This window comes from Corylus avellana, chromosome ca3 (assembly GCF_901000735.1).
Source record: "Corylus avellana chromosome ca3, CavTom2PMs-1.0".
Lineage (NCBI taxonomy): Eukaryota > Viridiplantae > Streptophyta > Magnoliopsida > Fagales > Betulaceae > Corylus > Corylus avellana.
Window position 1 is genome coordinate 3,017,647 of NC_081543.1, and position 18,539 is coordinate 3,036,185.

Below are 18,539 nucleotides of genomic sequence, written 5' to 3' on the forward strand. Positions count from 1 at the left end.
CTGGCTTACTTTATCCCAGTCTTTGTACTGATCAAAGTCTTCGTAGTTATCAAATTTATGAAAAGGCCATGGCTGAAATATATTGTTTGTTATTGTTATTTTGAACGGCTTTTATTTCAGGCACATGCAATTAATATATATATATATATATACTTCTACTTTGCTGTGATTATATGCAATTTAATACTCTTACTGAATGAATTATACAATTCTATGCAATAATGATTTCTTTATAGTTTATACTACTTGTGCCTTTATTTGTATCCATATAATCATGCATGATATGTTTTTGATGATGATGGTGCTAAAATATTAATAGATGATAAAAATTATTATTTTCTATAGGAAAATGCTAGGTATTCTTATAATATTCTTTTGATGTCCTCCCAACTGTGATGTAGCTTTTAAAATCACCAATAGATTAAAAGTTAATAATGATAATCTCAAATTCAATGATAATTTTAAAAGTTATATCACAATTTGGAGAACACTAGAAGAACACCTAGCATTTTTCTTTTCTATAAGCTTAAATTTTTTGAATAAATTGTAATTTAACGAGTTTTATAATAGATATTTGTTTTTCCTTTTATTTTAATCATATCATGGCTTTTATAACTTTTTTAATGAATCTCTTACAACTTAATCTTGGCTCGGCAGATTTTTTTTTTTTTTTTTTTGAAAAAATGTCAATCTCATTGAAAAAAGATCACGAGCATAACACTCTTACATATATTTTGGACATTATCTTTAAGCATATATTTTGGACCACCTTAATTATGGGAATAGAACCTTTCAAATTGTATCACTAAAACATTCATATTTGGTGGCACAAAGTATCTCCTTTTCTTTCTCCTAATAAAGAATAGAAGAAAAAAAAATGTAAAATCAATATATCTGGTTGCACCAATTTGCAATAAGCTCTTTAAAAGTAATTTAAAGCTCTTTATGGTAAACATAAATGACAAAGGAAAATGCTAGATACTCTCTTGATGTTCTCCTCATCCTATGTAGATATTAATTCCTAAAAAAACAAAAAAAGAAAGTTGTTTTTATTCTCTCACTTGGTTTTTAGAAAATAATAGATCAAGAGAATATCAGAATAACACCTATCATTTGCCAATAACTTGAGGTTAAATTGACGGAATTAAAGTTGAAATTTTATCAATAGACAAAGAGACACATGTCATATTATTATTGTTGCTGATGTGACATTCTATTGGTTGTCGGTTAAAATTTTAAAAGGAAGTTTGAGGTATGTGAAGTTATTTGTCATTTGTGTTTACCATATAGAATTTTAAATTATTTTTAAAACATTTATTACAAATGGGTGCAATAATAAAAAAATAATAATTATAGATTTTTTTTTCCTAAATCATAACCCACAAATTAAGCACCTCAACTTCAAATCAAAAATGATTTGATTGGCAATCGTTAATGTGAAGTTTCAAACATAGCAATCTTTCGCAATACATGCACATTGCTTTTGTTTTAGAGAGGTGGCAATGAGTGGACTGTAAATATTTATCTTTAAGCAAGGCCCCATGCCCAATCCAAAGTTACAAGAAATATCATCCCCTTTCTTTCATGGGTTCCGATAAAATTTTACATCATTTAACGTTATACATGGTGATGATGTCACATCCTTTAAAAATTTCAAATAACGTAACAAAAACAACATAATATACACCGTTAGATGCTGTAAAATCTAATTTGGCCATGAAATGATTCCTAACACACGAATTCCATGCTCTTTGTCCCATTATGATAGCAAAGGGTTAAGTTACAACGGAGAAATAATATTGGAGATCATTTTGTGCAAAAATAAACGATAGAGATTACCTTTAGTGAAAAATAACTAAATAAACGACAGATATACTAGAGATCTTTTTATGGTGATTTTTTTACTCGTTTATCTTTGCATATGAGATTTTTCGAATAATAATATATATGGCTTTTAAAATTACTATTGAATTTTAATTTATTGGTGATTTTAAAAGCTAAATCACATTTGAAAAGACTTAAGAAGGACTATCCTCCATTCTTCCTTATATCATTATTCGAGATTTTCAATAACTTTTTTTTTGGGTCGGGTCAAGCCAAACTCCAATAATAATAGTATTTTGAGGGGAAGACAGCATTGTGGTCAATTTGAGTAATGTGGCACACAATGATTGATACATGCCTGTGATTGCAAGAAAGAAAAAGAGAAGAAGCAAAGGAGAAGACACATCCTCATGCAAGGGAGAAGGTAAAGCGAAAAGAAAATGAGCTGCTTTTTTTATAATTTTTTTTGTTGGCCCTTAGAATTGAAGGCTGCTTGATCTCATCAACCAATGCCAAGGCAACAAGTAATGATGGAAGCTCTCCCACAACTTTATACGCTGGCACGGCTCCAAGTGAAAAAAGAGAAAGCCCATGTTAACACCATGATGATGTTTGATGATGGGTTGCAAGAAAGCAGCATGTGTTCCTTCCCACCTCAACCCCACGCCAACTGCATAAAGGAGGATTACAAACTTTTCTCACCCTTCTCAATTTGAAAATTAATGAGAGAAACCCTTTTCCTAATCAGCAGTTAACTCCTCTCCCCTAACCCTTTTCAATTATGTATACACAAGCTTAAATGATTAACTCAGAAATGCAAGTTAAACTCTTTTTCCTGCTCAATATTCTTGAAGCATTAATTTGTAGGAAAATTCCTTTTAATATATCTTCTTAAATCTGCATTAAATGAATGCAGGGTATCACAGAGATGGAATTATGGAAATGGTAGAAATTTTGAAGCTTACCCTATTGACAACCACCTTAAAAGAAGAGCAAAGAAAGGAACACTCAACTACGAATAATTGTTCTTTGTAGTGAACAATGACAGATTAATTAGATCAAATGGATCGTTTTCACATCGATTGTACAATTTCATTCAACCTAAGGCTCCAATGATTAATCCCGTGCGAATTAGGCTCCGATTATTAACCCCATGCAAATTTGGCATTGTCAAGCATATCATAAAATTATGCTAAGATGTAGAACACAATAATTCAATAATTTTTAATTGGTACGTGAGCTTCCATGCTAGGGCTAGAAATTTTATGCACAAAAATAATTGCATAAAATTTTTGTATACCCCAAAACTTTGAGGTTAAAATTTCACTGATCTCCTATCACCAGCTAGCCAAGGAAGTTGAAAACATGTATAATAATTTGATGCATAAAACACCATACCACGTATTGACGATGACCGTGTTAAATCACTATTTATCTTTAATGCTTAAGTTACCAAGAAAAAGTCGATTTAATCATTTAATGGGCTCAAACTCCTCATTTATAAATGAGGTATAATACATGTAAAATGTTTAATTAAAATGAAAGGTGAATGCATGATAGAAACAATGTTTGAACTCGAGGCTTTTACTTTAATCTCACATTAAATCACAACTTATTCCAAAAACTTAAGTTGATAAAAAAATTGCCGATTTAATATTCTAACCCTGATGAGTGATGGCTAATATTGAAAGGCAATGCATCGTTGCATTAAATAACCTTTTATTACAATTTAGAAAGAAATATAAAAGAGCAGCAATGAGCAATTTACATCATCGCCTTCTCCTTTGACGAACTCTTGGAAGTACCAAAACAGCATGCACTAATACCGAGAACAATGTAAAAACTTACCCCTGTTTCATAAATCGAGCTATTTCTCATTGCCTCACTCCACTTTCGTGGAATTTCGGAGTCCTGTTGATCTTAAATACCTGAAGTTTATAGACCTTTTTTTGGTTTAAAAACTCACCTAAAATAACAAAATTGAAGACTGATGCCCACAGAAATCAGAGACATGCATGGTGCACAAAACGACGTTCCATCTGTCCTTCAGAATAAAGCAATTACAATATTATGCTTTAAGCCCTGAGGAAATGGGGGAAAGAAAGACAACTTTCATCAGCACCACCAAGCAAGAGAATCATGAGAAAAATCATCATTTTTTAAAACCCATTTGTAAGCATACATTAAAGCATGAGATGATGAGAGCCACACAATACCCATTTTCAAGCATACATTACCGCAAATCATTCTTTTAATTATCCTGTATTCACCTCCAGTAGCTACATGACATCTATTGGATGCTAAACTACTAATTATATCAGTGAATGAACTGAAAAGGATTGCAAAATAAAACCTAAGACAAGCCTCAACTTTATCATAGAAATGTACCTTTCAATGTAAGTGTCGGTCTCAGTATTGATAACAACAGCATCACCAGCTACAACAAACGCTGGTACCTGGGAAATTAGAAAAAATGATAAGCCACAAACTGCTTATATTTTGTGGTACATGTACCAGAACTTCACTCCTCCCCTACAACACACACACATAAAATAGTTTTCTCCGTATTGCTTGTCATCCCTGTTGTTAATTGGCAGAGCCATTTTTAGAGGTAACAAGAGCAAAAGCCTAATTTGGAGGAATGTATGGATATAGTAGTCTTAAATCTAAATAAACTCAAAACTTTGGTATGCATGACGCTTCACAGTACACCTGGTGCAGACTTTGTTAGTAATATAACCTTCATAACTTCTTGAAGGACCCATATCAGGCCTTGCCCTCATACCTTTATGCATGTATTAGGACGCTTCTGTACAATGTCCAAAATTGAAGGTTAATTCCGCTAATGATAAAAAAAAATTATGTGAGTTTGTGGATCAGATAGCACAGACATCAACAGGATATCTGGCATGCATTATGCATATGTGGAAAATAATCCAATGATCTGTTTTATCAGTTATGAGATTGATTGTTTACTCTGTTTTATAATATATAAATCCTATAAATGCATGTAACAACAGTGACCAAGTATTATTTGATGGATGTGCATGTCATCAAATAATACTTGGGCTTTGTTTGTTCCAAAGGAAAATATTTCTGTCAACGAAATCATTTTTCTGATTTTCCTGAAAATATTTTTCGGCGTTCAGCTTGTACGAAAAATAAGAAGACTTCCCCTTCATATATGGGACCAAACAATAGATGAAAGATTTAACCGAAATGAGAGGTAAAGTATAAAGTTAGGATTTGAACTCACAAATATTGTTCCAATATCATGTTAAATCACCAATTGTTTTAAAAGTTTAAGCTCATAAGAAATTATGAATTTAATTATTTAGTTAATATTCTAACAATATAAATTAAGAGTAATTTTCAAATGGAAGTTCTAGTATTGTGTTTCAAAGTCCAAAATGCTACCCCACTTTTGTCTTAATCTTGGCTTAGTTTCATCTTTTGCTTTGTGAGCTGCACAAGTGACAAATTTAGCAGCTAAAACATTAGTGGGAAAAGTAACGCATTTAACTCACCTCGAGTGTCATACCATTTTCCAATACAACCTTTTTATCCCTGAGTAAAAAAGAGAATATTAGGACAAAGCAACAGCAGGAAAATGATCAAGAAGGTGAACCGCTCTGATTTAGCACGCCAACTTAAAATTATAATTTACTCTCATTTCAATGTCCGGATAGAGACAAATATTTAGAGAGAGTCGTAATTTTCGGAATTAAATATCCTTGATGAATGGTAAAACGTACTTAGGTGTGGCTGAAACCATAGCAGGTTGTGCTTCCTTGACAATACATGTCACACGTTTTGGAACTGATCCAGATAAAGGTGTATCATCATAAAGCCTTACTGTAACTCTCATATCACCTGTTCATGAATATCATATTTTAGTTGGTAAGCGTACATGGTGGCCACTGGCCACTGCACATAATTGATGATTGAAGTTATGAGAAAAGCTTATTAAGGAAGGGGGGAGGGCGAAGGGAAAAACAATGAAAACAGAAGTAAAAACAAAAGACATCTCCAAGAAGTCTCATTAGAGCACAAGTAACGGGACAACTTACATGTTTTTTTTGATATGTAAAAAAAAACATGTGGACATAAAAGAAATTCATCCACAGTTACAACTTCGCTAATCATTATCACTATATTTTTTTAGAATGATTATTGTGATTCCAAATAAGAGAAAACAAACTCTCAAGAAATGATGAATTTTACAGAAGAAAAAAAGTGCATGTCCTTTTAACTTCAAAACATATGCAACTATCTTCCAAAGCATGCTTTTTGGTGTTCACATTTGCATGCCATAACCGAATATAATAAAAAGCAGTTTTCAATTTAATAAAACAAGCATTATTTAGTAAAGGAAAATATTACATGTACTTCCAAGTTCACCCTCCCTGACATGGCAGTAAAATTGCCACTTCAGGGAGTGCATGAAGCATTTCTCTTTAGTAAATAAGATAGCAATGAGCATGCGCAGCATCTCCAAACTATACAAGCAGTTGAAATGTGGAAGTGAGCTGTGCAGACTGAATCTACTATGTAATGGAATAGTGATTATGAGATGGTAAACAGGCAGTGGTGCATGAATCATGGAACTAACAGTAGCAGCATTAATGTGGTGGAGGTGGTGGTAAACAGGCAGTGGTGCATGAATCATGGTACTAGCAGTGGCAGTATTAAGGTGGCGGAGGTGGTGGTCAGCTGGTGGTTATTGGACATGCAGTGACAGATATGGCAATGGAATGGAAAAGAAAATGGAATTGGAGGAAAGTTAGTTTGGCCATGCGATGACAGATGAAGAACCTAGTTTTGATATGAACTATGAATCAATTTTCATCAACTTCTGCAAAATTACCTTTTTTATGCCAATAACCTGCTTTTCATAGAGGCTATCTTTTGAAGTGGAATTATTATTAAATGAAATAAGCCAAACCAAAATTTAGAATTTCTTCATTTTATATCATGGTATATTGCATTGTCTATATGATATTCAGTCCTGGGTACTTATTCACCTTGTAGATACTTAGCATCTTTGCCAAACAACTCCTGGGACACTTCCAGCTGATCAAATGTTTCAACGCTGATGATAATTGAAAAGAGAATAAATATTCAGGAAATTTGTTCCATAAAATCAACTGCACATTTATTGGAAAGTGGAGGGAAAAAATAAACTAACTCACTTCATCAGCACTATAGTGCCATTGCGATCTGTGCACATATACATGTAAGTTTGCTCTCGAACATAGACCTCTGGAACCATCATATTAAATTTTAGGACCGAATACTTATCAAAGAATAAATTAAGTTAAATTACATTCAAGAACTGAGAATGATCATAACTGAAAAGGGTGGTCAAAAGTGGGTTAACCCTTGATAGAAAGCTAGATATAAAGCTAAATTTAAAAGCTCCGCCACAACCTAGTCATTATTAATTATTCAAAATGGCTATATACGTTCAGCAAAAAATTTCCCGCTGGTTATTGGGCCTGCAATCGAAAGTAAGTGGAAATGGAGTACCGAATAAAATCTCCATCAGTGCAAAAGTATAACATGTTCTTGTTCAGAATTTGCCACCTTTAGCATTACTCATTTCAAGATTAGTGAAAATTGCTTTTATGTAAATGAGGATAGGAAAAAAAGCCAAACAGGAAGAAGACTCAATAAAATCATAAGACAACCAAAACAAGAAGGTAAAGACAAAGAAAAGGTAATTTGTTTTTTAAAAAAGACCAAATTAGACTATCTAATATGAGCAAGGAAAATATATCGCATTAAAGGGTGAAAGCATTAAGCATAAATACTCCAAGATTCAACGGTTACTACTTAACTTGAGCTGTCTCACTCTCTCCAATATTTATGTTCCGTTGAAGGACCAAGAGAGGAAAAAAAAAGGAAGAAGAAGAAGAAGAATAAGAGCAATGCTACATGCACTTCTAATTGCACACCCACTTGCGTTGCAGTAAAAATCACCACTAATTTTAGGATGGACCATCATTAGATTTTGGATTCAATGATGATTTCCCCTGTCACGTCAGAAAATGTGCACTTAAGAGTAAGCACTTAGAAATACATGCAGCATTTCTCAAGAAAATAAAAGGGTGAGAGACAGAGAGTCCCAGTTAAAATGGTCAACTCCTATATTTCCAGGAAGAGTTGATGTAGGATATTTAAATCATCAGAACGTGTGCACAAGCTGGATGAAACCCACATGCTATGAAGTTCTTGTGCTTCAGACCCCTTATTATATATAAATCCTGATCAAAACATACGTGTATATCTACATATTCAAGCCTTCATTCAAGAACATAGTCACAAAAGACTAAAATTGAATTTCCGAATCCTTTTCTATATGTACTTTCAACAGGCACAGGAACTAACACCATCCACAACCAGATAACAGAACCTCATATCAACAACAATTGTAGATTATTCTGGGTTATCAATTTACAGCAGGAAACTAAAAAGTTTAAAGAACCGTACTTTCAACATTCTCATCGGTACCCAGTCGCTGGGATACTTTATTTCCACTCTCAATGTCACGAAGCTCCACCTATATCATAAAAAACAAACAAACAAAAAAAAAAAATTTAAGTTAGAACAAAAAGAAAGTTAAATATACTAGAAGACAAATTGCAATTATAATGACTCAAAACAATTACAACCTTTATCGTAGCTTTGCCTCTTCCTTCATGGGAATGATCTGTCTTAACGACCTGAACCAAGTAATATGTAATCACATAAGAAGCTGGTGACTAAAACCAGTTACAAAAAAAATACCAATGAACAATTAAGCAAAATAATGGTGTTAATTGCAGCCAAATCACCTGGTACATACGTCCTGAGAGCAAGTATTGCCACCAAAATTTCAAAAAGCAGAAAAAAGAAAAAGCGAAAATTGGGTTTGTTAGTACAATACGCCATACAATTTCGAGCAAAAAAAAAAAAAAACTAATTCTTCGTGTTAATAGTAGCAATTAGCAAAAGAAAGCAACCTTTTTTTTCGATCACATTTCCAACTTTGACCTGCACCGTTAATCAGCAACAATTACAGTTCCAAAACAAACATATACTCATTCATTCAATCGATCACAAATAATAGTTAAGAAATTGAAAAAGATGTTACATCGGAACCGGAGACTTTCATCCCGCGATGTTGAGTGACGGACCAAGGAGAGCGGAGGAGGAGGTTGCTGATGGTAAGGGAGACCCGCGTGTCGGCGCCACGATTGGTGTCAGGGTGACAGGCGGGTGACGGCAGCGGAGAGGGTCGGAGAGTGGTTAGGGTTCGGCATGGGAACGAGGAAGAGGAAGCGGTGAGGAAGAGAGCACGTGAAGAGAGCGTCGTCGTTTTCTTGCTCAGTCGCAGAGCTTGCATTTCTTCTGTACGGACACTGTCGACTCTGCTTCTGATTCGCTTGGAGAGAGCCCGATTTTACAGTACTGTTGAGTGTTGGTTGATTTGGGAAAGAGGAAAGGCTGACGGTGTCGTTTTGTTTGTAGGGGCTAAGACATGAGAAAAGGGCAATTTGTTTCCATTTTTTTTTTTCACCTTCTTTTATGTCTAGTGTTGTTTTTGTTGAAAAAGCTTGTCAATAAATATGTTTTATTTTTTAAGTCACATTTTTATTTTATTTTTATCTTATTTTCTTGATATAGCAATGTCAATCAACTATTAAATGATCTCATGTTTTAAAAAATAATCAAAGGTTAATAGACAATTTCACATCAACAAAAAAAATAAAATAAAAGTGTAATTTTTACCACAACTCTTTTTTAATCGGCAAATAACTTTATAACATGTTCTGTTATTAGTTTTCATGGTAACCCATGAAAACTAATAAAGTTATTTTTGAAAGTGATTCCTTGCAAGTTATCAAGGCTATTGCTTCAGAGGGTCCGTGTTTGTGTAGCTATGAGCAATTTATAGAATATATTAAACGAGAGCTACTTTTGTTGGAGAATGCCCGTTTTATGTATGTAATGAGGGATGCTAATAAAGCTGCACACACACGCTAGCAAAATTTGCTACTACCCATGTTACTATGTCTACTTGGTTGGAGAATACTCCACCTAGTGTAAGTGATATTGTAAGGAGAGAGAAATCTTTCCTGCTTGTATGATCTTTTGAGATAATAAATATTCATAATATTCCTTCAAGAGTTTTCATGGTAACCCCTTCCTTATTTGTTTAGAAAAAAGAAAAAAAAGAATTGAAGTGTTATTATTCTTTTAGCTAATTGGATGTTAATGTTATAAATGTCTTAATTATTAAAGTGTGATCCATGTGTCACGTATGGTTTATTTAGATACAAAATAAGGTGTATTGTAATTTATTTTGAAGAGTAATGTTACTTTCTACACCCATTTATTACATTCATTTTATATCGATTGTGTTTTAAGCGACTCTTTTTCAAATAACTAGCATGTGAAGCCACTCTAAATACGTTACATCAGCTAATATAAAATTGATATGAAGAGTAAATTTGCCACACTCATCACCAAATTTTCACTATTTTTTGGGTTCATATTTTAATTTTTCAACAATTTTAAATAATATTTTTAACCAATTTTTAAACGTTATGAAGCATTGTAATAATCTTATTATTATACGTTTTATGGTATATCCAACAACCTTACCAAACATATTGGAATTTCCTATGCTACGAAGTAGTTTTGGTAATCTAATAATAATCCCCATATGGCATATGTTGCTAGCGAGTAGTAAAGACAAGTATACGCGCGAGAGTAACAGTATCTGAAATTTAAACAACAAAATCTATCTCCCTACAGTCACGGGATTATACTCACCGAGGATTTAGTAATCAGAGATTAGATTTTTGCTTGGGGAAGAAGCAACATTTAACGACCAAATGTCCCACCAAGAATGGGAGGCGTTTCTTGGTCCACGTGGACCACGTCTACGCGTGATTTTGGAATGCTGCCTCTCCAGGAGCCCAATGTTACAGCTGCATCACCGTAAGTCCGTAACCGTTGGATTTCGCAGGTCTATCATTTTGACTTTGACTGTTCAAAGGGCATCATGAGCTCTTTGACACGGTCGTCGCTGGTTTCTTGTACAACCAAAGAAACAAAACCACAGCTCTTTTTTTTTCTTTGACCTAAGCAATTGAGGAATACAATGTTATTTCCAGGAAAAAAAAATCATAATAATGCTATTTCCATTTACTTACTAATAAAAGTATTTTAATTTATCAATAATATTTTGTAAGTTCGAGTTGAATGAGTCGTAGTTTAGAAACCGCATTGCAAATGAAGTGTAAATTTACGGGATAAAGTATAATTTATATATATTTTTTCTTCACAATAACAACCCTTTAAACTAGCTATTTCTAGAGAGTGCCGCACATGTCCTCAGCTTGGAAGAGGGAGGAAGCCTTGGTTCCTCCCTCCCTCCCCCCCTCCTTGCTTGTGCGGTTTTCTTGTTTATTTCATTTTTGCTTAGAGTTTTTTACTCTTGGTGCCCCATAGCACAGCAGCCGTCGTGACCCTGCCTTGCCATCTTCACTGCGCTGCCGATCTCTACCGCATCTCTCTATTGCCCTTTTTTGGCGATGCTGGTAGCCTCCTCCGCTCCTTGCTCCAATGTTTGCTGCTATGTTGTGGTTTTTTGTAGTTTTTTTTTTTTTTTTCCTGTATTTTATTGCTTGTTTTATTGTCCTAGCGTTTGGGCTTAGGACGTAAATAATTTTATGGCCTTTCGTGTCGAGAATGACTAGTTTTAACGTGGTGCTTTTGCTCATGCATAGAGAATGGTTACCTATGTTCCGGATTGAATCTGCATCAGACAAATTTATTCTATAATCTAAAGATTGGACATGGGTTAGCGGATGTAGATATCATAGGATTTCAATGTAAGATTTGTATTTTTTACCTCAATGACGTGTAATCTTTTAGCTTCAACTATGAATTTCAAAGCTTTATACTCTATGATTATAAGATCTTTTATGCTATTGATTATTCATGAATGAAATCGGAATGAATTTTTATTTTTAAAAAAATGTAGTTTAAAGAATAAATGCTTCATTTTTAATTGTACTATGAAGGTTACCTTAACCTTTAGTGTTTAATGCCTAGTGAATAAAAAAAAGAAAATTAATATTTATGTCCAATCTCTCGTAAAATTTAGATTATTATTATTATTATTATTATTAGAATACGTGTCTTTAATGTGAATAATGCTAAATATCACATTTTTATTTAAATTTCATCGATAAAAGATGTTTTCGTTAGAGTAAAAGGGAAACTACAAAAAGTGTAAGGGGGGGAAATTTTCCATAAATGAAATCATGATGCAGAGGTGATAACTTAGCCTTACTCCTCTTATGTTCTCTTATGGAACACATGTCCCAATTCTAAGGGATAGTTTCAATTAGAATTATATCAAAGTCAAGTCCACTTACAACTTCATGAATATAAACTCAAACCGTTCATATTCATTTTTTTTAAAAAAAATCATTCATATTAAAATAATTAAAACACACATTTATCCAATTATTCAAAAATTTCATAGTAGAATTTATCCAATTAAAACACACATTTTACACTCATTTTAAAATCGTTTTACTTAAAAAGTTGACTTTTAATTTGAGTTGGGTGTCTTCCGGCCGTACAAAAGACACTAGTGAGAACGGGCTTACCAAATCTATTCCCCTGAAGGCCAAATATGGAAAAGGAATCACAATAGAACCCTCTGCCTGTCACGTGCAAACCGTTGAGGTTACGCCACGTGTGCCGAGCCATGTCACAAAAGCAAAACTTAAAAAATAAAGAAAAAAACGTTAAAAAAGCAAAAGCAGTGTGATATCAGGGCTAACCTCACGGCCTCTCCCAACTTGCTTGGAAAAAACACAGGGTTGACGGCAGAGAGGGGCGAGCCGCCATCTCTATCTTTCTCTTTCTCTTTATATTTCTGTGCCTCTCTCTCGTTAAACAGACCCAGAAAGCCATTTACCATTTCAGGTAGCTCTCTCATTCTCTATCTGAAAGTATCTTCTTGTATTATTGTTGCTGGGTATGAGCTGTATTTGTTTTTTGGGCACCGTTTGTTTTGCTATTTGACAAGGGGGCTGTTTTTCGTTTACATATTTGGTGATTGAGGTACATGGGTTTGTTGGATAATTCTTTGGTGGTGAAAGTTGATTTCTTGCAGTGTGTCTTTGTGATGATAGTGGAACCATTTGTATTTAAAAGGTTAAGTTGTGTTTTTTTGTTGTTGTTTTATATGTGCAATGGAGGGAACATTGGCAGTAGAATGAAGGGTTTGGGATGATTTACGTTTTATTTAGTTTTATGGTAATGGTTATGGTTTGTTAGCATCTGTTAGAGATTTTTTTTTTTTTGCTATTTAGAAGCAAGAAAATGAAAATCCAAACTTTGCCACGATCGAGTTCATTATTTTGTTGTTTTAGGTCTTGATGGCTGTGGGATTGTAATAATTCCCGGGGATCACCTCGGGCAACAATTTTCTCGTTTCTTGTTTTTTTTTTTGAAATTTATTAATTTTAGGAAGATTATTTCTGTCACATTTAGAAGTGCACTTTTTTTTTTCGTTGGGGGGGTGGAGCATGAAGATTTTAATTCAACTCAAGATGTCAATGTCTGACTCCATTTCATGCTTGTCAACAAAACATTTGCCTTTGTGAGGCTACTCAGCAATCATGATTTCTGATAGAGTCTCAAACAATGAGTAATAAGGCAAACAAAACACTTATTGGTACTAGTTATTGAAGAAAAGTTTGAAAGTGTTTTGGATCGTATTTTAGCAAATCAGTAGAATTACATCAATGACTGTTAACAAAAGAAAGTAAATTGGTTATGGTTCTTAAGATAACTTAATAGTTTATGTGTGCTCTCTTAACTAGCATTAGATTTCTCGGTATCTTGTTGAAGCACATCAATTTTGACATCTTCCAGTGAGCATTTCAATAAAATATATGCAGTTAAGGCTAAATTGCCCCTGTATGAAGATAGGACTTCGTGTTATTTCAGGTTGCAGTCACCTCTTGAGGTGTCCGTTCAAATTAGATGCTAAGAATGTGAAGTAACTTACAATTATAATGAAAATTCGCTGCGAGTGGTGGTGTATGGTGGTGGCGTTCCTTAACTTTTGCACAAACCTGTAGTGTAACTAAGACAGTGAAGCAGAATTTATAGGGTTAGCATGTCTGGAGGAGATTTAGTGGTCTTTAACCCCAAACTTTTATATCAAGCTACCATGAGAAAGTTAGGGGGCACAGCAACTGTGTGTTATGTTGTGACAGATAAATTTCATGTTGTTTTCTAACAATTTATTGGCAAAGAAATGGTAGCTGGGGTGATCGTGGATGATGATTACTTAAAGAAGTCATCTTTGTTGAAGGGGCTAGATAATGGCAGGGGTAGAATTATCTGTACTTGTTATGTAGCTTTTAGAGTTTGAAATGCAACTTTAAATTGGTCTCCTGTGTGACTAAGATGAGGTGCATAATTTAATTTTTCTCTGGAAAACCACAAGATCTGGTCTGCCAGCTCAACATTTGTTTGGAAAGTATGCGCATAAAGGAATAAGTGATGCTTTAATTCTTTTTGCCGTTGTTTTCACCAATCAACGTGGTTTGGGGTGTTCTTCCTTGTGATGTGACCAGGCCCTTGTATTTTCCCATGCACCTTATATGATAATGCAGTCATTGCTACATAGGGAGGAATGAAACACATTTCTTGCTCCTGTAGTGAGTTCATTTTTTTACTGGTTTACATGCTTTTGACATTCTAGGTATGATGAAGGGGACAGAAAATCCACTGAAGGGCTTGTTATAAAATTAGACATACATATAATAGCATATTAAGTAGTATATAGATCAATATATTAATTTCTTAGTTATATATCAATTCTTTTTCTTCTTTTTAACTTACAGATGTCAAATATATTTCATGTATGTATATAATGCTTTATTGCAAACAAGCTCCGAAATCTTATCCTTCGTGCATTTTGATAGATTGATACGTGCTTTACTGGATGGATAGCATTAGTAGAATGGCCTTATAGTACTGATGCTACTATATGAGCAAGTAAATATAAATTTTCTTTCTTGAGATGTTGACAAGGTTTTGGTTTGATGTATAGGGTTCTAACTTGATTCATGATTCTTGAATTCTTATTGTGAAGGTGCTACTGTATCTGCAGATGTTACGAGCAAAACATCTCGGTAACCTTTCCAATAGTGCTAGGTCCTTTTTTCTTAATGGGTCACGATGCAGTGCAGCAGATGGAAATTCATGTACTTGCCCTGAAGATGAAACTTGTGTTTCAAGAAGGCAGAGCAGAAGAAATGAAGTTTTACTTGCACAAAAGCCATCCACCTTAGTATCCACATCTTCAGGCAGAGTAGGAACCTTAGTATCCACATCTTCAGGCAGAGTAGGAACCTTAGTTTCAGAGGAGTCAGTTAAAGTACTAGGTTCTCAGAAGGCTAAGAATGTTGATCACCCAAGTCCTCTGAAACAAGTTGTTTCTGCCCCCAGTTCTTTGAGGAGATCCGATTGTGTAAGTTATGCTACTGGCATTGATGCTGCTCAAGAGGATGTGGTGAAGTCATCACCCCTTATTGCTGACCAGTTTGTTAAGGCTGGCATTGCAACCGTAAATTTCTTGTCTGATTTAGTAAATTATAAGCTTCCTCTATCAGGTGGAGATGGACTACTAAACTCACCTGGGAGCTGTATGGTCGATCCCACTAGGCCTCTCTCCAGCATCAAATCATCAAATGTGAGACACATCAAAAGAGAGAACTTTTCCAGTGTTCATCCAAGATCATCTCCACAGATAGCAGCTGGGTCAAATCATTCAACAAATGTTCATGCAACAAAGGGTAAAGGTGATAAATCGAATTTTGTTAAAAGTCTCAAGCATGTTCCATATGCTGGAACAGGGAATTCGGTGGGAACTCACGGTATATCTTCAGATGCTCATGAGAAGAAGACTGTACCACAGAGACCTAGAGCTCATTCAAACCGTTTCACATCAAATTATAATTTCAACGTGCAGACTTCAGATGCAGAGTTTGTGGGTTCTAATAGTAGAGGTTTCAACAGACACAGTAGAGGTTTTAACAAACCGCCCAGCGATATGGCAGTGGCAACAGGAATTGCTCCAATTAAGAGGCAGGTTGCAAATCCTGGGCATGCTGTGGGAAGTGTTTATCAAATATTGCAACAACTGAAGTGGGGCCCTGCAGCTGAAAAGGCTCTTGGAGATCTCAGATGTCCAATGGATGCGTTTCAGGCAAACCAGATTCTCAAGCAACTTCAAGACCACTCAGTTGCCCTTGGCTTTTTCTATTGGTTGAAACAGCAACCTGGGTTCAAGCATGATGGGCACACTTATACCACCATGGTTGGCATCCTTGGACGAGCCAGGCAGTTTGGCGCAATAAACAAATTGCTTGATCAGATGGTGAAGGATGGCTGCCAGCCTAATGTTGTGACATATAACCGTTTGATTCACAGTTACGGCCGTGCAAACTACTTGAAGGAAGCACTCAAGGTTTTCAATCAAATGCAGGAGGCAGGATGTGAACCTGACCGTGTCACTTACTGCACACTCATTGACATCCATGCCAAATCCGGCTTTCTTGATGTTGCCATGTGTATGTATGAAAGAATGCAAGAGGCTGGTCTTTCCCCCGACACATTTACCTACAGTGTTATAATCAACTGCCTTGGGAAAGCTGGGAATTTGACTGCAGCCCAAACGCTATTCTGCGAGATGAGAGGTCAGGGTTGTGTTCCTAATTTAGTCACCTATAATATCATGATTGCTTTGCAAGCCAAAGCAAGGAACTATGAGACTGCCTTGAAGCTTTATCGTGATATGCAGAATGCAGGATTTGAACCTGATAAAGTGAGTTATAGCATAGTGATGGAGGTGCTTGGCCATTGTGGGTACCTTGAGGAAGCAGAAGCAGTTTTTGTAGAAATGAAACGGAAAAACTGGGTCCCAGATGAACCTGTTTATGGTCTTTTAGTAGACTTGTGGGGAAAGGCTGGTAATGTGGAGAAGGCCTGGGAGTGGTATCAAGCAATGCTCTATGCAGGTTTGCGGCCTAATGTGCCCACTTGCAATTCCCTGCTCAGCGCTTTCCTCAGGGTTCACCGACTGTCGGATGCGTATAATTTGCTACAGAGCATGGTGGGTTTGGGTTTAAACCCTTCTTTGCAAACTTATACCTTGCTCCTCAGTTGTACTACAGAAGCACAGTCACCATATGACATGGGTTTTTGTTGCGAGCTCATGACCATCACAGGCCACCCTGCACATTCATTTCTACTGTCCATGCCAGCAGCAGGACCTGATGGTCAAAATGTGCGGGATCACATGAGCAAGTTCTTGGACCTGATGCATTCTGAGGATAGGGAGAGCAAGAGGGGACTGGTAGATGCAGTGGTAGATTTTCTTCACAAGTCAGGGCTCAAGGAGGAGGCAGGCTCAGTTTGGGAAGTGGCTGCACAAAAGAATGTGTACCCAGATGCCGTCAAAGAGAAGAGCTCCTGCTATTGGCTTATTAACCTGCATGTTATGTCGGATGGTACTGCTGTGATAGCACTGTCAAGGACGCTTGCTTGGTTTCGCCAGCAAATGCTAATGTCAGGGATAGGTCCTAGCCGGATTGATATTGTAACTGGATGGGGTCGCCGGAGCAGAGTGACAGGATCTTCTATGGTGAGGCAGGCTGTTCAGGAACTGCTGAACATATTTAGCTTCCCATTTTTCACTGAAAATGGCAATTCCGGGTGTTTTGTGGGATGCGGAGAGCCTCTTAATAGATGGCTGCACCAGTCTTATGTGGAGCGGATGCATCTACTATAGTTGGTGAGGATTTTACTGTGTCTTGATTGTAACTTGAGTACAGATTTTGTAGCTTAAACACAGTTTTGGGCTTGCCTCATGTGCATGTTTCTATGTACTTGACCCTCTTGTGTGGCTATTTTAAGTTAAAAAAGGAAAATATGTCAATTTTCAGAGATGCTACACTCTTTACATACAATTTGTATTATAGTAGGTTGGAACTTTGATGACAATGGTGATCTGCCTGAAGCCTGACAACAATCATTAACGTATCTACTGCTGGAATATGCATGGTTGCCAGTGGGAATGAAGAAATTACACTGTTTGATGCCAAGGAAGGTAAAAAACACATGGAAGGAAGATTAATATGGTGGAGGATCTTGTCTTTATTCACTAATCTATTTGCTTTGGCCTTTTGCTGCTTGGTTCCATTGTTGTGTACGTTGTACGGTCGTTTTCTCCAGCAGAAATCAGCTTTCATTAATTTTGGGTTAAATATTTTTTTAAGACCTTTATTCTATTTGCAAAAATGTCACAAATAGTAGCTGCGCTCTCAATATTTTCATTCATTTTCCATTCGAAAACTTATCGGTTGCCACGTCAAACTAATAAACGATTGTAACATGTTCCATGGCCATTGAATGTGATGATTATTGATAAGTTTGACATAACGAGGCATTAAGTTTTTAATTGCGTTTATAAGATGTCTATTGATCCTATTTGAGACAATTTAGCAAAACACCCGAGATGACTATTTGATAATGAGGCCGAATAAATATATTAAAAAAGTATTTAACCCATAAATTTATTCTCACTATAGCTACTCCCCAACGTATTTTAGAATAGACTGAACAACTTG

At 35.5% G+C, this 18,539-nt stretch overlaps 2 protein-coding genes across 6 annotated transcripts; one reads left to right on the top strand and one right to left on the bottom strand.

Moving 5' to 3' along the window:
- Positions 1-3,454: 3,454 nt before the first annotated feature.
- Positions 3,455-9,311, bottom strand: LOC132175747 (uncharacterized). 3 transcript variants are annotated; one of them, XR_009439459.1, is made up of 11 exons: positions 8,960-9,311; positions 8,829-8,859; positions 8,661-8,674; positions 8,499-8,549; positions 8,317-8,386; positions 7,017-7,086; positions 6,849-6,916; positions 5,580-5,697; positions 5,242-5,391; positions 4,213-4,280; positions 3,455-3,906 (listed from the first exon to the last, which is right to left on the bottom strand). XR_009439459.1 is itself a non-coding variant. In XM_059587784.1 (11 exons), the coding sequence occupies exons 1-11, from the start codon at positions 9,209-9,211 to the stop codon at positions 3,900-3,902; spliced, it is 789 nt and encodes a 262-aa protein (XP_059443767.1). In that variant the 5' UTR covers positions 9,212-9,311; the 3' UTR covers positions 3,455-3,899. The 3 variants fall into 3 exon arrangements, 1 of the variants encoding a protein (XP_059443767.1); XR_009439458.1 differs by having other exon boundaries at positions 4,213-4,666; XM_059587784.1 differs by having other exon boundaries at positions 5,352-5,391.
- A 3,366-nt stretch (positions 9,312-12,677) lies between these two features.
- Positions 12,678-18,193, top strand: LOC132175748 (pentatricopeptide repeat-containing protein At1g74750-like). 3 transcript variants are annotated; one of them, XM_059587787.1, is made up of 3 exons: positions 12,678-12,816; positions 15,002-17,704; positions 17,892-18,193. In XM_059587787.1, the coding sequence occupies exon 2, from the start codon at positions 15,020-15,022 to the stop codon at positions 17,699-17,701; it is 2,682 nt and encodes an 893-aa protein (XP_059443770.1). In that variant the 5' UTR covers positions 12,678-12,816; positions 15,002-15,019; the 3' UTR covers positions 17,702-17,704; positions 17,892-18,193. The 3 variants fall into 3 exon arrangements, with proteins under 3 accessions (XP_059443770.1, XP_059443771.1, XP_059443769.1); XM_059587788.1 differs by having other exon boundaries at positions 17,895-18,193; XM_059587786.1 differs by lacking the exon at positions 17,892-18,193 and having other exon boundaries at positions 15,002-17,872.
- Positions 18,194-18,539: the final 346 nt, after the last annotated feature.